The sequence below is a fragment of the Sus scrofa genome, chromosome 15, assembly GCF_000003025.6.
Source record: "Sus scrofa isolate TJ Tabasco breed Duroc chromosome 15, Sscrofa11.1, whole genome shotgun sequence".
NCBI lineage: Eukaryota > Metazoa > Chordata > Mammalia > Artiodactyla > Suidae > Sus > Sus scrofa.
Genome location: NC_010457.5, coordinates 19,957,832 through 19,977,005, shown reverse-complemented (window position 1 = coordinate 19,977,005; position 19,174 = coordinate 19,957,832). Strand labels below are relative to the sequence as shown.

General features: G+C 37.2%; 1 protein-coding gene across 2 annotated transcripts in view; it reads left to right on the top strand.

Moving 5' to 3' along the window:
• The window catches only part of SLC35F5 (solute carrier family 35 member F5), a 47,331-nt gene continuing 33,395 nt past the window's right edge, over positions 5,239–19,174 (top strand). The window contains exons 1-7 of one of the 2 annotated variants that reach the window (XR_002338988.1): positions 5,239–5,574; positions 6,414–6,504; positions 6,661–6,802; positions 10,709–10,852; positions 13,107–13,169; positions 15,295–15,376; positions 16,458–16,648. Coding sequence is in view for 1 of the 2 variants with exons in the window: in NM_001243692.1 (NP_001230621.1) it covers positions 5,535–5,574; positions 6,414–6,504; positions 6,661–6,802; positions 10,709–10,852; positions 13,107–13,169; positions 15,295–15,376; positions 16,458–16,648 (753 nt within the window). In the remaining variant the exon portion in view is untranslated. The remainder of the gene's footprint in view (positions 5,575–6,413; positions 6,505–6,660; positions 6,803–10,708; positions 10,853–13,106; positions 13,170–15,294; positions 15,377–16,457; positions 16,649–19,174) is intronic. The other variant, NM_001243692.1, reaches the window with a different exon arrangement.

The following is a 19,174-nucleotide window of genomic DNA, read 5'->3' as shown; positions in this document are numbered from 1 at the left end:
CTGCCTCTTGGTGGAAGCGAGCACAGGTGTTGGTGTAAATGATAAGAGAGGGAAGAGCCAGGGCTGTACTGGGTGAGTGCTATCAGGTATCGAGAATCAGGAGCAAAAGGCAAGACAAAGGTGAGAGGTGAGAGAATGAGAAGCTGAGGAGGTTAAGATCATGTTGGGAAGGGTGTGGCTGCCAATGAGCTCCCCATTACCATGCTCTAACCTGCAGGTGTGGGCCACTCAGCTGAGAGGGGACTGGTCAGCTGGTTGAAAGCAGAGGGTGGGCATGGACAGCTGATTCCTCAGCATCAATTAGAGGGAGCTCTTATTTTCTTACTTGTTCCTTGCCAGTTATGCCTTCACCAGTAAGAAACAAAAGGCAGTAATACTCAAGTGAGACCGTTTTCAAAATGAGCATTGATTTGACATCCAGCATGGTAGAGCATGCAAAGAGGACACTAGACAAGTTCATTTTGATTCAGTATTTTTTAGCTTAGCAAATACTTGCCTTAATGAGATAATCAGTTTTGTCTATAACATGGTTACTTATGCAGTGCCCTGACAATACTACTGTATTGGTAGACATCAAGTGGACACAGTAATTTCTGACTTACTGAAAGTGTTTCTCTATTATTCACCTGATCTGTCCTATTTCCCATTGTTTCTCTATATATACGATGTGTTCTGCCACACATGTAAGTTGCCTCTGGATGCATCTTTTTTTCTCTTGCTTATGTTGGGGACCAGAAATGTGCCACCCCAAATTATGTCACTTTGGCATAAGGATGATTTTGAGCTGGAGGCAAATGAGAATCAATAGATCTAAGTAGAAGGAAGACTTTCTGACCAAAAGCAGAAACTGCTAAAAAATTAGGACTGCCACACATAAATCCCCTCTGCCTGGGAAGTTTTATGGTCATGAAAACAGAAAGCTAAGATGGACCTGCACAAACAAACCTCATCCCTTTAGCTGCCCCCACATACTTACCTCCCCATGGTTGGTTGATCTCTTAAAAGTCTGAAACTCTTTTTCTCTGTCACATCTCTACAAATTATTGTTGTTTTGATGTTGTTAAGATGCTATACTAGCACAAGTTCTAACCACCTATTTGAGTCATTCTTCATTGAGATGTCTCCCAAATGATGTACCCTGTGTTAATAAACGATGTGTTTTCCCCTTGTTAACCTGTCTTTTGTTAGTCTAATTTTACAGGGCCCCAGCAAGAGAACCTAGGAGGGTAAAAGGAAAAAATAATTCTTCCTCCCCTACACTCATTTTCTTTATTCTCTTAGGAAAAAAAAAATCATTCCTTTACTCCCACCCCCATCAAAATAGCCATCATTAAAATGGAGCTCAGGGTCATCTGTTTTCTAAAGCCTTCTGAAGAGATCATGCCTGCAAAACTCTGGTTTGTGTCCTCAAGGGCATGGCAGTTGAGTGGCCATCAATCAAGCACTGTCTTGGGATGCCTAGTCTATGAATGTTTGGAACTTTTATTCCAATCTGTTGATATTTTGCTCCTCCAACCTGCCTGTAAACCCTTTAAAATCTAGGATTTGATTGTATACAATAAACCCCCAAGACCTTAGATATCTCAGAATTTCCCAAGGTTATGACTTTTTTTTTTTGGTCTTTTTCCTTTTCTAGGGCCGCTCCCTCAGCATATGGAAGTTCCCAGGCTAGGGATCGAATTGGAGCTGTAGCCACTGGCCTACGCCAGAGCCACAGCAACTCGGGATCCGAGCCGTGTCTGTGACCTACACCACAGCTCACGGCAATGCTGGATCCTTAACCCACTGAGCAAGGGCGGGGACCGAACCCGCAACCTCATCATTCCTAGTCGGATTCGTTAACCACTGCGCCACGACGGGAACTCCCCAAGGTTATGACTTTTATATGACATTATAATAGCATAGGATTTACCACATAAGGCAATTCAAATTCAAAAGCAGTCTCATGTACAATAATTAAAAAATTGTGAACCTCAATCCATTAGACCATGTCTTAGACACAAATCAAGTATTTGTCGAGCTATGTGTGCAGCACTCTGGTAGTTACTGCAAAGAATATGATACTACACATACAACTGTAAGAGCAGACTCTTGTGAGACTGTATACAAAGGGACAAGGGCAAGAGTGTATATAAAAATAGAACTCTGACCCACAACCTCTGCAGCAATCATTTCAGAAAGGTAACCACAATTTGTGTTGGCAGTTGGCCCCAAATGACCAGGATTTGATCAAAAACTGCCAGTTTCCTAAGTTTCTGCCCTATTCCCAACTTAGGACCAACCAGAGAAAGGCAACTATGTACCCCTTACCAACCACATTGGATGCCTTGCTTCTGGTTAGCCTTCCTTGAGCTTCCCTGTGCCAACAATAGGAGCATATGTGAAACCTTTCCTCTTTTCTACTATAAAGTGTTTACACTTCCCTGCCTTTGAGTCTCTGCCAAATGCAGGTGATAGGGGTTGACTGCCTTGCCATAGCAAGCTCTGAGTTACGAAATTTTGCTTGTTCTCATTTGAGTTTTTTTTTTTTTATCTATTTCCACACTTGGAATTCACAGAATTATTATAAGTGGATTCAAGTAACTAGAGGCTCCAAAGACTCACAGTCATTTATAATTTTACTAAGGCTTGAATTCGAAATGTAATCTTACTTTATAGCATGGGGAACTATATCCAATCTCTTGTGATAGACCATGATGGAAGATAATATGAGAAAAAGAATATATATATATATATATATATATATATATATATATATATGTACGACTGGGTCACTTTCCTGTACAGCGGAAATTGACATAACATTGTAAATCAACTATACTTAGATAAAAAATTTTTTTAAAAAAAGAAAAAATGTAATCTTTGATACAGGTATATGGGAGTTAGTTAACTAGTGACTGCCCTGTACCACACAGAACCTTGCTTTTATAGTCATGCTGTGACATAACTACTTACATAGGAAATTAGTCTCTAGATTTTTTTTTTTAGGTGTCAGACTTAATAACTGATCAATCTTTAGGGTCTACTACTGAAAAGATGTCATAAAAATCTTTGAAGAGTAAAAAGGAAATTAATAAAAATGAAAGAGCAATCTTAAGCCTGTGAGACTATGAAAATAATGGCGTCAACTGAAATGAAGATATGAGAAAGAAAACAGGCTTAAAAAGGTCAAGATCAAGGTACAATGTTCACTCAACAAATATTGACTCCTAATTCTGTGTTAGGCACTATTCTAGGTGCTAAGGATATAGTGGAGGACAAATATCCTTGTTCCTGTGGAATTTATACTTAAAAATGTAGCCAGTTGAGATTTAGTAGGGAGGGAACGGTAAAGATACAATTTTAAAGACTTAATCACTTAGAGATAAGAATTAAAGTTATATCAGAAAGCAGTTTTCTAATACTTTGAAGTAACTGAAGACTTGGCCTTGGGCAAGTTACATGGAGACAAAAGAAAGATGCCTGAAGTCAGGATAGTGCCACAGCACAGAAACCACATCAAGGCCTGTTGACTAGGAGGAATGGAATTTCCTTCAGAGTGTGCAGGGGAAAATGTTAATGGAAGATTAACCTAGGACTAGAGGCACTGTCCTTCTTCAGATGCTCTGGAAACAAGTGGTAATAATAGTAACTTGTACACATTTATAAAGTACTTACATTTGCATTATCTAACTAAAAACAGGTCAGCATACTTAATAGATGGAAAATTGAGACACAAGAGAGAATAATAACTCTCAAAATTACACAACAAATTCGGGTCAGATTAAGAATTAGAACCTAATTTTCCTGACTCTTGCAGATCTCAGGAGAAATCCATAATGCTTTTTTTTTTTTCCAGTCTATCTATCATAAATGTAGCAAAAAAAAAAATTTTAAGCATATTATGAGCCTGACACCCTAAAGAAAGTTAATGAAAAAAAAGAATAAAGCAGGAACTGGAATAATTTGATTAATGTCTGCAATCAAATATCCTCTACATAGCAATTTTAAGTAAATGGTTAAGATTTTTCTACTCTGCACGACAGATTTCTGAATAATTATTAAAGGAGCTTGATGCTAATAACTTTATAAGGAATTGACTAAATCAACACACACAAAAATGTCTGTTGGTATTACGTTACTAGTATTTGAACATATATTCAATTTTAATAAAACAACAGATTTAAAAGATAAGAAATGCACTACATTGTGACTACAGAAGAAAATTTAATTTCTGGAATTCCTGTGGTGGCTCAGCGGAAACAAATCTGACTAGCATCCATGAAGAAGCAGGTTCAATTCCTGGCCTCACTCTGTGGGTTAAGGATCCAGCCTTACAGTGAACTTTGGCATAGGTTAAAGGCTGGGCTCAGATCCCGCATTGCTGTGGCACAGGCCAGCAGCTGTAGTTCCTATTCTGGACCCCTCGCCTGGGAACCTCCATGTGCCTCCGGTGAGGCCGTAAACAGACAAAAAAAAAAAAAAAAAGAAAGAAAATTAATTTCTTTGCACCACCTCATAAAGATGTTACAAATGCGCTATAGTAGACAACTCCGTTAAATTACAAAACCTTTTAGTCTCGTTTTCGTTTTTAAATAGGATTCAGGACGCTGGCCACGCCTTTTTTCTTACAGGATATTCAAAAGATGATTTAAAAAAACCTATACATTTTAGTAATTATTAAACATTTGTTAAATTCTATGTGCCATGAATTATATAATCCCTTCACATCTGTATAATCATGTAAACTTGAAATGTATATAAAAAATGAGACAATACTATAATTATGCCCACTTTCAGATGAGGAAACTGAGGGCCAGGGAGGTGAAGTAGCTTGCCCTAGGGACACAGCTTCTACTTCTAGGGGGCTGGTATCTAGTTTACATGCAAACGTTTCCAGAAAGCATAAGTTCCCCTAAGCCTCTTTGCATTTTAGTCCTCTCCTCGGGAAAGGAATATGCAGTTTCCTGGCCAAACTGTAAGAAAAGGGGCTGCTAGTTGTCGCTCTAGTACGGGGCCATCTGGAGGCTCCACCACCTCCCGGATCCCTCGCTCCGCTCCAGCAACCCACGCCCGCTTCTACTTCCACCGCGCCCTCCTTCCCTTCCTTCCTAACTCCGCCGTCGCAGTTGAGTCTCTTCGCTCAATGTTCGGCACCTGGCAGCAGTCGGTTTAGCGATGCCAAGTCACCCTACGGGAGTACACTCCCGCCGCCCGCCGTCGCGCCGCCGTGACGTAACCCGCGCGCCACCGACCTCGGCCGGGGGGGCGTGGCCAGGGCGGGCTGGCGGGCAGGCCGGGGGCGGGGCCGGGGCCAGGGTCCAGCTCCCGGCCAACGCGGCCATCGCTGCCTGCGCGGTTCCTAACCTTCGCCCGCTCCCCGCCCTCCCGGGCCGAGCGGGGTAGGGTGGCATTGGCAGCCTCGCCCCGAGGGGCACCGCGGCTTCAGGGACTGGGCCGCCAGCGCAGCGCAATGTCGGGCGCCACGACAGCTCTCTGAGTCCGAGGCCGCGGCCGTGGCCCTGGGAGGCGGCGGGTCCGGGCAGGGTCCGCTCATGGTGCCTCCACGACGCCATCCCGGGGCAGGAAGGCCGGGTAGGTAGCCGGGGGAGGGCCGCGAAATCACCCAGAGCCGAAGCCAGGACGGAGGCCCCACGGACAGCTCCGGCCCTTCGGAGCCAGCAGATGTTCTTTGGTGTCTGGGGCGGGGCGAGGGGGAGGCTGACGGGGTGCCGGAGCTGGGTCCCGACTCTGGCAGTTGAGGAAGCTACTTGTGCGCCGCCGCTTCGGGGCTTTAATCTTCCCTGGGGAGGCGTCCCTTGGCTTAACTTTTCTTTTTCCTCCGAAAAAGGAAGATTCCCTTTAACAGCTGTTTTCTCACCACTTCGTGAATGATTGTTGTGATCTAAAATAAGTAGACACTGTGACAGGGGTGGGTGGGGAAGCCTGGAGGATCCTTTCCCTTTTACCACGTGAGGTGTTTGGAAACGCCCCCCGCCTCTGGTCCGAAGACTCACAACAACAAATCACTTCCTCTCATATCACCCAATTGCACTCGAGATCAGGGACAGAAAATACACTTAGAAACAGGTGCGTGGCTAGACAGTATCCCCGGAGTGGATAACTCTGGAGAGAGTGGCGAGGAAGGCGGATTTATGAAACTCGAAGCTGTTTTTCAGTAGTTAACTATTCATAAAGATGCCCTTTGTTGAGTATGCCTCCCCCCCTTCCCTTTACCAATTTCTTCTCTGAGTTTAATTTGAGATGTTTATTGGATAAGAAAGTCTAGAGAAAAGTGTCAATTATATTTAATATACTTTGATATTCTTCTTTCATTTGTGTTTATTTTGAAAGTGAAGAGTAAAAATGATCTTATGAATCTTATAGTTGAGTGGTTGATGTTTTCATAAGCATCATTTTGTGGTTGTTTTCAGGTGCGCTGAGTTCTTCACCTCCGTTTAGACTCAGATCTGCCAAGTTTTCTGGCATTGCTTTTGAAGATCTCAGAAAGGCCTTTAAACTAAGGTAAATTCCATACCTTTCACTTACTGGATGACTTTCAAATTGAATATTAGCTTAACAAATGTTGGATGTTTCTGTTATACTACTTTTCTTGCTTTTATAATTTAAAAAAATTTTTTTAAAATCCCCTCTAATGTGATCTGTGTTTTCTAAAAACAGACTGCAAATGGTGTGTGTATTTATCATGAATCGAATGAATTCCCAGAGCAGTGGTTTCACTCAGCGCAGGCGACTGGCCCTAGGGATTGTTATTCTTCTACTTGTTGATGTGATATGGGTCGCATCCTCAGAACTTACTTCGGTATGTAATTCTCATCTAGGAATGATGTTCTGTATCACTAGCTCTCATGCTTACTTAAAGCAGTATTTTGAGTATTGTTGAATTTTGTTTTCTTTGATAACAAATTAGTTGCAGTTCAAATTAAAATGGAAAGGATACTCTGTTTTTTCAGTTTTCTTATATTTTTTAGGGAGTTTAGAAGATGAGATGCATGCATATTTTTTTAATATTTGTGGGTGTTTGTTATTTTCTTAATTTCTTTTTTTATTTATAATGATTTTTATTTTTGCCATTATAGCTGGTTTACAGTGTTCTGTCAATTTTCTACTGTACAGCATGGTGACCCGGTTACACATACATGTATAGATTCTTGTTTCTCACATTATCATGCTCCAACATAAGTGATTAGACATAGTTCCCAGTGCTATACAGCAGATCTCATTGCTTAACCATTCCAAAGGCAATAATTTGCATCTATTAACCCCAAGTTCCCAATCCATCCCACAATTTCTTTCTTTATAAATATTATTTTCTAGTGGAACAGCAATCTAGGATGCAAAACCATTTGGCACCCTTTGGTAGAAAAGTGAGAATGCTTTTGGACAGGTGAATGAAAGTGATATGAGTTTTTCATGTTCAGGTCACTGTTGTACACATACATGGGTGCATGTACATTTATATGTTTGGTAATTCAGATGTTATTGTGAAGTCTCCATAAACAGTGATTGCCTTTAGTTAATTTTTTTTTTTTTATTGATGAACTATGGGTAGTAATGTATTTTGAGTTTTTCTTTCTACTTGTTTAGTTATTTTATTTTCTTGGTTAATGATCCCTGTAAAACCTTATTTTCAGAAATTATTGCATTTCTGTTTACATATTACTGTCTTAAGGCAAAAGGAAGACTGGCATTCATAAAATGAACTTAAATGTCAAAAGAAGCAGTTTGTTACTGCTGGTCATCTCTGATCGTAGCTAAGTAAGAGTTGACCTTGACATTGTATCCAATAAATTAATAAATTTTTTAGCCTTTTTGGAATTAGGCTCTGGAATACAATAGGCCATTTATTTTTCACTGTTCAACAACCTTTTTTTTTTTAGATTAACATTCTGAAGTTTAGCCACAAAGAAATCTCTTTAATCTTGACAGGGAAATAAGTTTATCTTTTAAATTTTATTTTAGTTTTAAATAAATAGTTTGGCTTTTATTTATCATGTAATAAAATTTAGGACAAAAGACCACCTGATTAAATTATAATTTAACAATCCATATTTAAGCAAAGGAAAAAAAACAAAAACCAAAAACCAAAAGGCAAAAACCCAATGACAAACTTTTCCCTGTTTTTGAAAAAAGTAGTCTGTTAATAAGAGGATATTGTATAATTTTGTTATCCAGGAGCATATGTAATGCATCTAATTCCTCACCCAAATATGCTCATCAGACTTTTGAGATATATTGTGTATTTCAAAATTAAGAAGCAACCTTTTTTATTATAGAAACTTTCTGACATATATAAAGTAGAGAGAGAGAATGGTAAAATGGAACCTCATGTTCCCATCACTTACCTTTAACAGTTATCAAATTTTGCCAATCTTATAACCCCTCCCCAAAGATTTTTTTCTCGCAGTGTTTAAAACATATTCTAGCCACTTGTCATTTCACCTATAAATTCTTTCATATTCATTTCAAACTGAAAAGGTCTTTTGATTTTTAAAATATAATCAACATGCCATTAACATATCTCACAAAATTAAAATCCTCTAATACACAGTCTATCAGATTTTCTCGGTTTGTGTCAAGGACATCTTTTTAGGGTAGGATCTAAACAACGATCACATATTGCATTTGTTGGAACTTTTGAGTCACTTTTGGTCCTTAATTATATTCCTCTACTTTTTTGATTTGTTAGAGAAATTAGATCACTTTTTCTGTAGACTGGAAAATGCAAGATCAAGACACTGGCAGATTTGAAATCTAGTGTGAACCCCTTCCTGGTTCTTAGATGGCTGGCTTCTCACTGTGTTCTCACAAAGCAGACAGGGCAGGAGAGCTCTCTGGGGTCTCTTTTCTTATTTGCACTAATGTTATTCATGATTCACCCTGGTGACCCAGTTCACCCTACAGCCGCCCACTTCCTCGTACCATCACAGTGAGGGTCAGGATTTTAACAGATGAATTTTGAGGGGATGCAGACATTCATTCCACAACACACACATTTTGGGTTTGGCTTAATTATTTTCTTGAGTTGTCATTTGAATTGCTCCCTTTTCTCTCTTATTTCCTATAAAATGGTAGTTAGATATAGTCTTGATTTAGGTTCAGATTTTAGGAAAAAGTGCTGTGGTGGTATTGAGTACTTCCTTTGACATCACAACATAAGGCCCATAATGGCTTTAAGTCTTACTTTGAGTGATACCAATTTGAGCGCTGTAAGTTCCTCATCAGTCTTTAGGTAGTAATTGAATATCTGTATGATTATTGTCCAGATAGAGTATTTCATTAAAGATTGTAAAATGGTGATTTTTCTAAGGATCATTCCATCTGCACTTATTAGCTGAAATTCTTTAAGGAGAACTTTTCCACAACTACTATTTGGTTATCCTGAAACATGATTCATATAGGAATGGTTGGATGAATCTTTTCCTTTATTCATTTTAGATTAATGTTCCCTAGCAACTTCTGGAAGTACCATTGAGGATTTTTTGAGTGTCATTATACATTTATGGATTTTTGTATGTTTGATGTATTTCAGACAATTGTGGTTATTATCCCTTTTGACGATTGAACTGTCCTGTCTTTGGCCAGTGGGAACCCCTATAAATTGGCTCTAGTGTCCTTTCAGAGTGACCCCATGAATCTTTAATATCTTGTTTGCTTTCTGACACAAGATGTCCCAGACTCATCTCATGTGTTTCCTCCTACATACTTGAATTTGACCACTTTTCAAGGACCCATTTTTTTTTTTTTTTAAGTGCATGATAGTACAGATCATCATAGGGAGACACTTATTCCTTCTGTATTATTTTTTTCTAGGCCTTTTCAGCGCACATAGCTAGGATTTTTTTTTAAACAAAAATTATGAGTTTATCCTGATATTTCCAATTTAAGTAATGATTAGAGGAACCTAACTGTATGGCACAGGGAACTATATTCAATATTTTGTAATAACCCATAGAAGGAAAAAAATCTTTAAGAGAATATATATAAAAATATGTCTATATAAATATATAGGTATTAAAACTGAATCCCTTTGCTATACACCTGAAACTAATGCATTATAAATCAATTATACTTCAATAAAAAAAGTCAAACAGAAAAAAATGGTGATGATTACAGGTTTTTGTATAACTTCCTAATAACATGCAATTTCATGCAATTTTTATGCAATTTTCTTCATTCCCTATTCTGTTTCATTGCCTTGCATTATGCTGTTTCTTCTGTTTGAGCTGATAGTCAGCCCTTCAGATACAGATCAAGAATAGGTTCTTTTGGGAAACTTCTATAATCTTTAAAATGGTCTGTCTTTCTTTGATACTCCCATGGTACCTTGTATTCCCCCTTTTATGGTGTTAGCACATTATACTGTATATTCTTCCTATCTATATCTGTATCTACATCTGTGTCTCTATCTGTATATCTCCTCTCGGGAAAGCCTGTCTTGCTTTTTTTTACCTCCTAGTGTAGGTACTATTGCATAGTAGGTTTTCAATGAATGCTGAACAAAATTGTTTTTGCAAGTTGTTCCTGCTTTGTTTGGAAATACTATCCTTTGCATGTAAGACAAATACAATATTCAGAGATAAATTCAAAATATTTTTATAATCCCTTTGGATCTAAGTTAAAAATCATGTATAGTAGCCTTATTTTATTGGAAATGAGTAATAAGTTTTAAAATTGTCTCAGAGTTTATGTAACTTTTTCTCTACAGTATGTTTTTACTCAGTACAACAAACCATTCTTCAGTACCTTTGCAAAAACATCTATGTTTGTTCTGTATCTTTTGGGCTTTATTATTTGGAAGCCATGGAGACAACAGTGTACAAGGGGATTTCGAGGAAAGCACGCTGCTTTTGTAAGTTTTAAATTTCTAAATGTTTGTTGGAGAGGGGGTAAATTTTTTTTAAGTATTAATTTCTTGAAGAATAGTCAAATTTTAAGTTGTTCAATTAAATGAGTGAACATATAAGAAAGGTAAGAAAATATAAGAAAAACCTGCTTTATTTAACAAACTTTAAAATTTATTTTTCTAATCAATTTGGCATCAGAATATCTGGGAAATCAAAGGTACTTAGTTACTTTATTTCCTTTACCTCTTGACATCCTCTGAGTTGTTAAAAATTATTGAACTAACCCAGATCAATTAATGTGGAGATGAGGACGAAGGGAAGGGATAAGAAGAATATCTAGGGTCTTGGGTCATTTGCAGACTAGATGAATAGCATCTAATTTAGTTGCACAGTTGATTGTAGAAGAAAAATAATTCAAAGTTTATATGTTAAGATGAAAGTAACTTATTTCAGGGCATATTTCAGATGTTTAGCTAATCAAATAATATTCTTTCATTAATGTGACATAACATGCTTATTTGTAAGTGTTGAAAGAAATGGCAGTTTATGTAATGATTTATAGAGGTAGAAACTGGATTTTTGAGAATGAAAAATATAAAACTGTCTCTTAATCCTTTCCCTTTTTAAAATTATGGTAAAATATACATAACATTATATTTACCACTTTAGTCATTTTTTCTTTTCCCCTATTTTTTATTGCAATCAAATATATATAACATAAAATTTACTGTTTTAACCATTTAAAAATGTCTGGTTCAGTTCAGTGACATTAAGCACATTCACTTCGCTGTGCAGCCATTAGCATTATCCATCTCCAGAAATTTTTCGTCATCCCAGGCAAAAACTCTGTACCCATTAAATTATAACTCCCATGCCTTCCTTCCCCCAGCCTTTGGTAACCACTACTTTACTTTCTGCCCCTATTAATCCTTTTCATTTATCTTAGCTAACGAGTAGATGTTCCCATGCCAGGGATTGATCCCGTGCCACAGCAGTGACCCAGGCCACTGCAGCGACAATGTCAGATCTTTAACCCACTTCACCACAAGGGAACTCCTTTTTGTTTTAAGTGAGTACATTCTTGACAAATATAGTCCTTACATTTTTGTCACAGACTTAGCAATAATATTTTTTGAGGTAAAGACTAGAAATGTATACTCATGTGCACAAAAACTGACCAAAATATGAATATATTTTTTTACTTTGTAAAATTAATCTCTCTACATTATGGAAATGCATATTCATTGTAGTATTACATGTAGGAATATGTTATATGTGTATTAATAAATGTGCATTGTCAAAAGTTTAGAAAATATAGAAGGACAAAACAAAGAAAATAATAAATTCTACCATTCAAAGAATAATCACTGACAGCATTTTGGCGTATATACTGCCATTCTTTTACATATGTGTATTTTTATTTTACTTTAACAATACAAAAATGAAATTGTATTGCTGTGTCCTATTTTATTACTTGCCTTTTGTATTTAACAGGATATCACAGACAACTTTCTGTGTAACTTAGTATTACTACAACTTTTCTTTTTTGGCCATGCCCACGGCATGTGGAAGTTCCTGGTTAGGGATGGAACCCGCACCAGAACAGTGACCCAAGCTGCTGCAGTGACAATGCTAGATCCTTAACTTGCTGCATCACAAGGGAACTCCTGTCAGGGCTTTTTAAGAGGTTGGGTTCTGGTGTTTGGATCTTCTTCTGTCATTTGCTGATTGTGTGATCCTGAGCAAGTTATTTAACCTTTTTAGACTTTAAGCATGAGAGGGTGGCTGTGAATATGAAAAAAAGCATGCTTACACAACACTAGCACAGTGGTTCTAAAAGTGTGGTCCAGTCCCTGAAATCCACTTAAAGTGTTCTTGAGATTAACGCTATTATCATGAAAATACTAAGATGTTATTTGTCTTTTTCACTAACCTACCCATTCTCTTCCTACTTATCTGAAATGTTGTAATAATATTGTGAAAAGGGCATAAGTTTCAGAGTTAGCTTAAATTGGGTTTTAATCCTGGTCTGTTGCTTAGATGAAATCCCTTAGCCTCAGTTTCTTCATCAATAAAATGAAGATGATAATACTTACTTTGCATGTTTGAGTACTTGGCATTAGCTGCTATTGTCATGAATAATGATTATACTCTTATAGGTCTACCCTGGATTTTTGGCTCTATTCCTTTGAGCTTGACTCACACTAGTTCTACTTTATAACATGAGTTTAATTGAATCATTTGTCTTATTATTTCTAGTTTGCAGATGCTGAAGGTTACTTTGCTGCTTGTACAACAGATACAACTATGAATAGTTCTTTGGTAAGTGTTTCTTTTCTAGTCAGGAAGAGACTGGCTGGAGTTGACCATGGTGGGAAGGACTAAAATAGCTTTAATAGCACCACAGCTATATTAAGATAAAGATATATCTCAATGTTGGGTGCTCTCCTTGAGAGTTGTAATTTGGCACTTTCTTTCTTTAGGGCTACCTGGGGCCTGGAAGTAAGCAATTCGGCCACCTCTGGGGAGAGAAGGAAAGAGGAAATTAGTAAGGAGTAAAAATAGTAAAGGAAGTCCTTTGTCCTTTATTTCTTACCAACTTTGTCACTTCATTTTCATTGTTATTATCACTTAGAAACAAATACATTGACACTGAGACTCTATAAGCAGATTATTAATTCATTTTATTACACAGTTTTTAAAGAGCATTTACTATGTGTTAAGCATGTGTTCTGAACTCTCCAAATACAGCTTAGTGTTTGAGAGTGTATGTTTGGGAAGGGGCGGAGACAGACAATCAAGCATATGAAGGAATTAGTATAGTCACTTAATTTAAGCATTTATAATCTTGTTGGAGAGATAGCATGTAAAAATCTCTTCTTTATAGATCATCACTAAGGAATTTCTTTAAAATGTATTACTCCAAATGTAGTATTCTATCTGAGAAAAATTTTAAAGTTACTCTAAAATTTAATACCAACTTATGAAGCACTAGATTGGTGACCTTATTGACAGTACAGTTTTTTTGTTTGGATTTTAGAACTGCAGTTGCATGTAAAGTAAGTTACCAGGTACTATGAAGGGATTTATGAAGCTTAGAGAAAATGTCATTTCTTTTCTCTGGGATCTTAAGTATCAACAAGACTAATATTAGTTGTCTCTATGAGTATAGAAGATAGTTGAGATGGCAGCCTACTCTTCTACTAATTTTTATTATTATCTCTAAGATGGACGTATCAGATTATTCTGGGATAGATACTATAATGAAAAGTTCAATGCAACAAAGACTCTATTTCCAAATCATATTATTTCATTTACTAGATATTTTTCATTGGCAGAGTTCTTTATCAAAAGTTAAAGATAAATCAAAGAAATATTTTATATTAATTTAAGAAACAGTTTTGTTGGTGAATTCTGCCTTAAACACAGATCATCTGAAGAACACTTGCCAAAGCAGTGAGGGATTTAGAACCACTTAAAAAAGTAGGCTTTTAGTGCCCGATCAGACAGACAAACCTGGCTTTAATTCTCTTGTCTATCACTTGATTTTCTTATATCTGAGCTTGTAGAAAAGTTCCTTTAAAATACCATTTTATAAAGTTGTGAGGACTACCTTATCAGAGGTAGCTGTTTTTTTCTTATCTACTAATCTAATAAAGGTTTTTAGGAATTTTGAGTTTTAGTTGAATCTTAAGGGGAGACAATTTGGCGAATTTATACACACATTATATATGTGATTCTCCTTCATTGTCTGCCTTCCCCTTAGCCTACCTGATCATTGAGGACAGAGATTTTGGTCTCTATTCACCCTTGTACCCCCAGGACCTAGAACAGCACCTGACATACATAGTAAGAGCTCAATATGTATTTGTTAAGAGTAAAAGGAATGGAAGATAATCTGTTAGCTAGGAGAGATCTATTTTTAATGACATCAAATATTACATCATAATATGCCAATGCTGTTTTGATTACTCTAAACTTTTAGCTGATTCATTTGTATCTGGGTGGATCATTTGAGTTTCTTTTATAAGTCTTTTTTTTTTTTTGGTCTTTTGAAGGCTGCACAACAGCATATGGAGGCTCCCAGGCTAGGGGTCCAGTCAGAGCTGTAGCACCACAGCCACAGCAACTCGGGGACATGAGCTGAATCTGCGGCCGACAACACAGCTCACAGCAACACTGGATCCTTAACCCACTGAGTGAAGCCAAGGATCTAACCCGCATCCTCATGGATACTAGTCAGATTCATTTCCACTAAGCCATGACGGGAACTCCCCTCTTAAAGTCTTGAAAATGCATTTTGGGAAAATTATGCTGTATGAACGTGGTGGTGAACAGCCAGCCCTGTTTGGGGTGGTATCTGTGTCTATATACCAACCATTTAAATTTAGCTAGTATATTGGCTCTTATACTTGTTGATATTTGTTTCTGTTGTGCTACATTCCAGAGTGAACCTCTGTATGTTCCTGTGAAATTTCATGACCTTCCCAGTGAAAAACCTGAGAACACAAATATTGATACTGAAAAAGGTAAGCAAAACTTAGAATTTCATTACTTGGAAATGGGTGGAAATTTTAGCTGCATTTAAGCCATTCCAGAACATAGTGATTCTGTGGGTTGTCTGGGATTACGTGGCAGTTCTTCCGTTCATGTGGTGTTGGGTCAGCCTATAGTCTTCCGGAAGTTTGACTGGAAGTTTTTATTATTTCAATAGAAATAATTTCCAAATACCAGAAATCTCTGTCTCTGTGGTGTTATTATGTGTGTGTGTGTGCGTGTGTGTGTGTGTGTGTGTGTGTTTGTCTCTTTAGGGCCACACCTGTGGCATATGGCGGTTCCCAGGCTAGGGGTCTAATCGGAGCTGCAGCCACTCACCTATGCCAGAGCCACAGCAACACCAGATCCAAGCCACGCCTGTGACCTACACCACAGCTCACGGCAATGCCAGATCCTCAATCCACTGAGTGAGGCCAGGGATCGAACCCACAACCTCATGGTTCCTAGTCAGATTCGTTTCCGCTGTACCATGATGGGAACTCCATGTATATGTATTTTTAAACGAACAATGTCCTCTTCAACCAGACCATCAAAGACCTTGGTAGCAAATTATGGGAGTTTTGCTGGTTCTGTGAATATGGGAAGGAATGCTAGTTTCAATGTATGGCAGAGTATTTATCCATAATATTCTCTTGCAAGGAATGGATCTACAGAAGAATGTTGCACATGCTTGAGCAGGAAAATAATTCTCATAAATTGGGTATCAATGAGGAAAAATCCAAATAAACTTTTACTATAAATGCCAAAATAGTAATCATACTATAATCCTGAACCGGGCAGTTGTGTTTATACACAATTGCAGAAACTTTGTTTAAATATTGGTCTCATTTTAAAACCTTTAAAATTTTTACAGATGGAAACATTTTTTTCTCTTAACCATTGTCAATGAGCAGAGCTGTCCCATGTAATAATGTAACTGAGTGTTTTTGACAGTACAGGTATGATTATAGATGGATTAAATAATATGCATTTATCAGTAAATTAAAACTTGTGGCTTTTTGTTGGATGCAGGAGAAAACATTTAATGATTTTGTACTATACTTTCTTTTTAAGCTCCCAAAAAGTCTCGTGTAAGGTTTAGTAACATCATGGAGATTCGACAGCTTCCGTCAAGCCACGCATTGGAAGCTAAGTTGTCTCGCATGTCATATCCTACTGTGAAAGAGCAAGAATCCTTATTCAAAACTGTGGGGAAACTTACTGCAACTCAAGTAGCAAAAATTAGCTTTTTTTTTTGCTTTGTTGTAAGTATTCTCTTTAATATATATTTGGAATTTGAATTTTAAGACAGTATATGTACCAACAATATACAATTGAGATATGAGACTATTAGATTGCTTAATCATGACTTTAAATTCTGTTACCTGCCATCATTGGGGAATTAGAGTATTAAAGTTAATAAATACTAGTCACAGCTAAAGGAATTCGGGAAATACTACAACTCCTCATACATATTTAGAATTTGGCATTGCCTCATGGTCAGAATAATTAATAGAGTTATTTTATGCTATGATATATACAAGTGCTAATAAATATCCAGATAAGAGTTTTCATTGATTGCATTGATTTCTTCAAATAAATGCTCTTGCAGTTTTATATTGAATTCATATAAATGTCAAATATTTACAAGTACTCAGTGTAAACGTTTTTTCAGAATTCCTTAAAATACTGTTTATAGCTTCTCAGTTACTTTACTAAAGAACTAAAATGTGCTTTATGTTTCACATAGATTATTTATACAGCAAAGAAAATATTATTTTGGGCTAATCTGGGAGTAGATGACTTGTCTGAGTTAGTGAAAACTCTGATTTACAATTTTAAAAATGAATTTCAGTGCCTTTTTTTTTTTTTTGTCTTTTCTAGGACTGCTCCCTCGGCATATGGAGGTTCCCAGGCTAGGGGTCTAATCAGAGCTGTAGCCGCTGGCCTATGCCAGAGCCACAGCAACTCCAGACCTGAGCCGCATCTGCGACCTACACCACAGCTCATGGCAATGCCAGATCCTTAACCCACTGAGAGAGGCTAGGGATTGAACCTGTAACCTCATGGTTCCTAGTCAGATTTGTTAACCACTGACCCATGACAGGAACTCCCTATCTCCTAATTTTTATTTTTATTTATTTTTATTTTTTATTTTTTTGTCTTTTTGCTATTTCTTGGGCCGCTCCTGCGGCATATGGAGATTCCCAGGCTAGGGGTCTAATCGGAGCCATAGCCACTGGCCTACGCCAGAGCCATAGCAACTCGGGATCTGAGCTGCGTCTGCAGCCTACACCACAGCTCACGGCAACGCTGGATCGTTAACCCACTGAGCAAGGGCAGGGACTGAACCCGCAACCTCATGGTTCCTAGTCAGATTCGTTAACCACTGCGCCGCGACGGGAACTCCAATATCTCCTAATTTTTAAAGGAGACTTGAGGTGAAACACAATAAAAGGATCTATATAGTAGAAGTTTAAAAAGGAGGGGAAAGATAAGAGCTAAATTAAACAGGTAATGTCTATATAGGGGACATACTGACTGGAATGGATTGATTGTATCAGAAACCTCCACTTAAAGAAAGAAAGCTATTTAAAGAAAGCACACAGTTCATCTCTTGGCATATTGGCAGGAAGAAAAAAAGGGAAACTTCCTGAGTTAAACAGCTTGTCTGTTAAAAGGAAGTATCTCTCTTATAGTGATAAAATAAACTTTTCCTAACTCAAAACTCTTGAGAGAATGTATTTCATACGTTCTTTTGTATTAAGGCACTATTCTGGATAGCAGTTTACTGGTAGTAATAATAGCCTTTTGGAAAATTTGTGGTAGAATCTTTATACCATAAAATTTACTATTTTAGCTGTTTATAAGTGTGCCAGTGGCATTAAATACATTCACATTGTTTTGCAACCATCACCATCATCCATCAGCAGTTTTTTCATCTTGCAAAACTGAAACTCTATAACTTAAATGATAACTTCCTTTTCCCACTGACAGCCCCTGACAGCCACTGTTTTACTTTCTGTCTCTATGAATTTGACTGCTCTGAGAACCTCATATGAATGGATTCATATAGTATTTTTCCTTTTGTGACTGGATTATTTCACTTAACATAGTGTCTTCAGGGTTCATCTTTGTAGTATGTTGTCACAGGTTTTTTCCTTTTTAAGGCTGCGTAATGTTCCATTGCATGTATATACCACATTTTGTTTATTCATTCATCCATTGACGTACACTTGGGTTGCTTCCACCTTTAATAGTCTTTTTTTTGAAAAATCAACCTTATGTTACAAGAGAAGAGAAGTATTTTAATCTTTAGTAAAGGCATTTCTCTAGAAAGTCAGAATAATATATTATTCCAGGAATGTATCTTTTAAGAAATCTGACAATAAAATGATTAACTTAGATAAGGTCTAGAGCAGTGTTGTTCACTAGAAATATAATGAGAGCCTCAAATGCAGGTCACATACATATTTTTAAACTTTTTAGTAGCCACATTAAAAAAAGTGAAACAAGTAACATTAATTTTAATATTATATTTTTATTTAACCAACTATATAAACACTTCAGCATATCGATATAAAAATCGTCGATGAGATAGTTTACATTCTTTTTTTTGTACTAACACCTTCTGAACATTTCTGTTTTTTTTAACATTTTGAATTTCAATTTCTCTTTCTATTTCCCTTAATTTCGGCTTTTATTTCAATTTCTAAACATTTCACTTCAGATTAGCTACATTTCAGTTGCTTAGTAGTCAATGCAGCTGGTGGCTAATGTACTGGACAGTG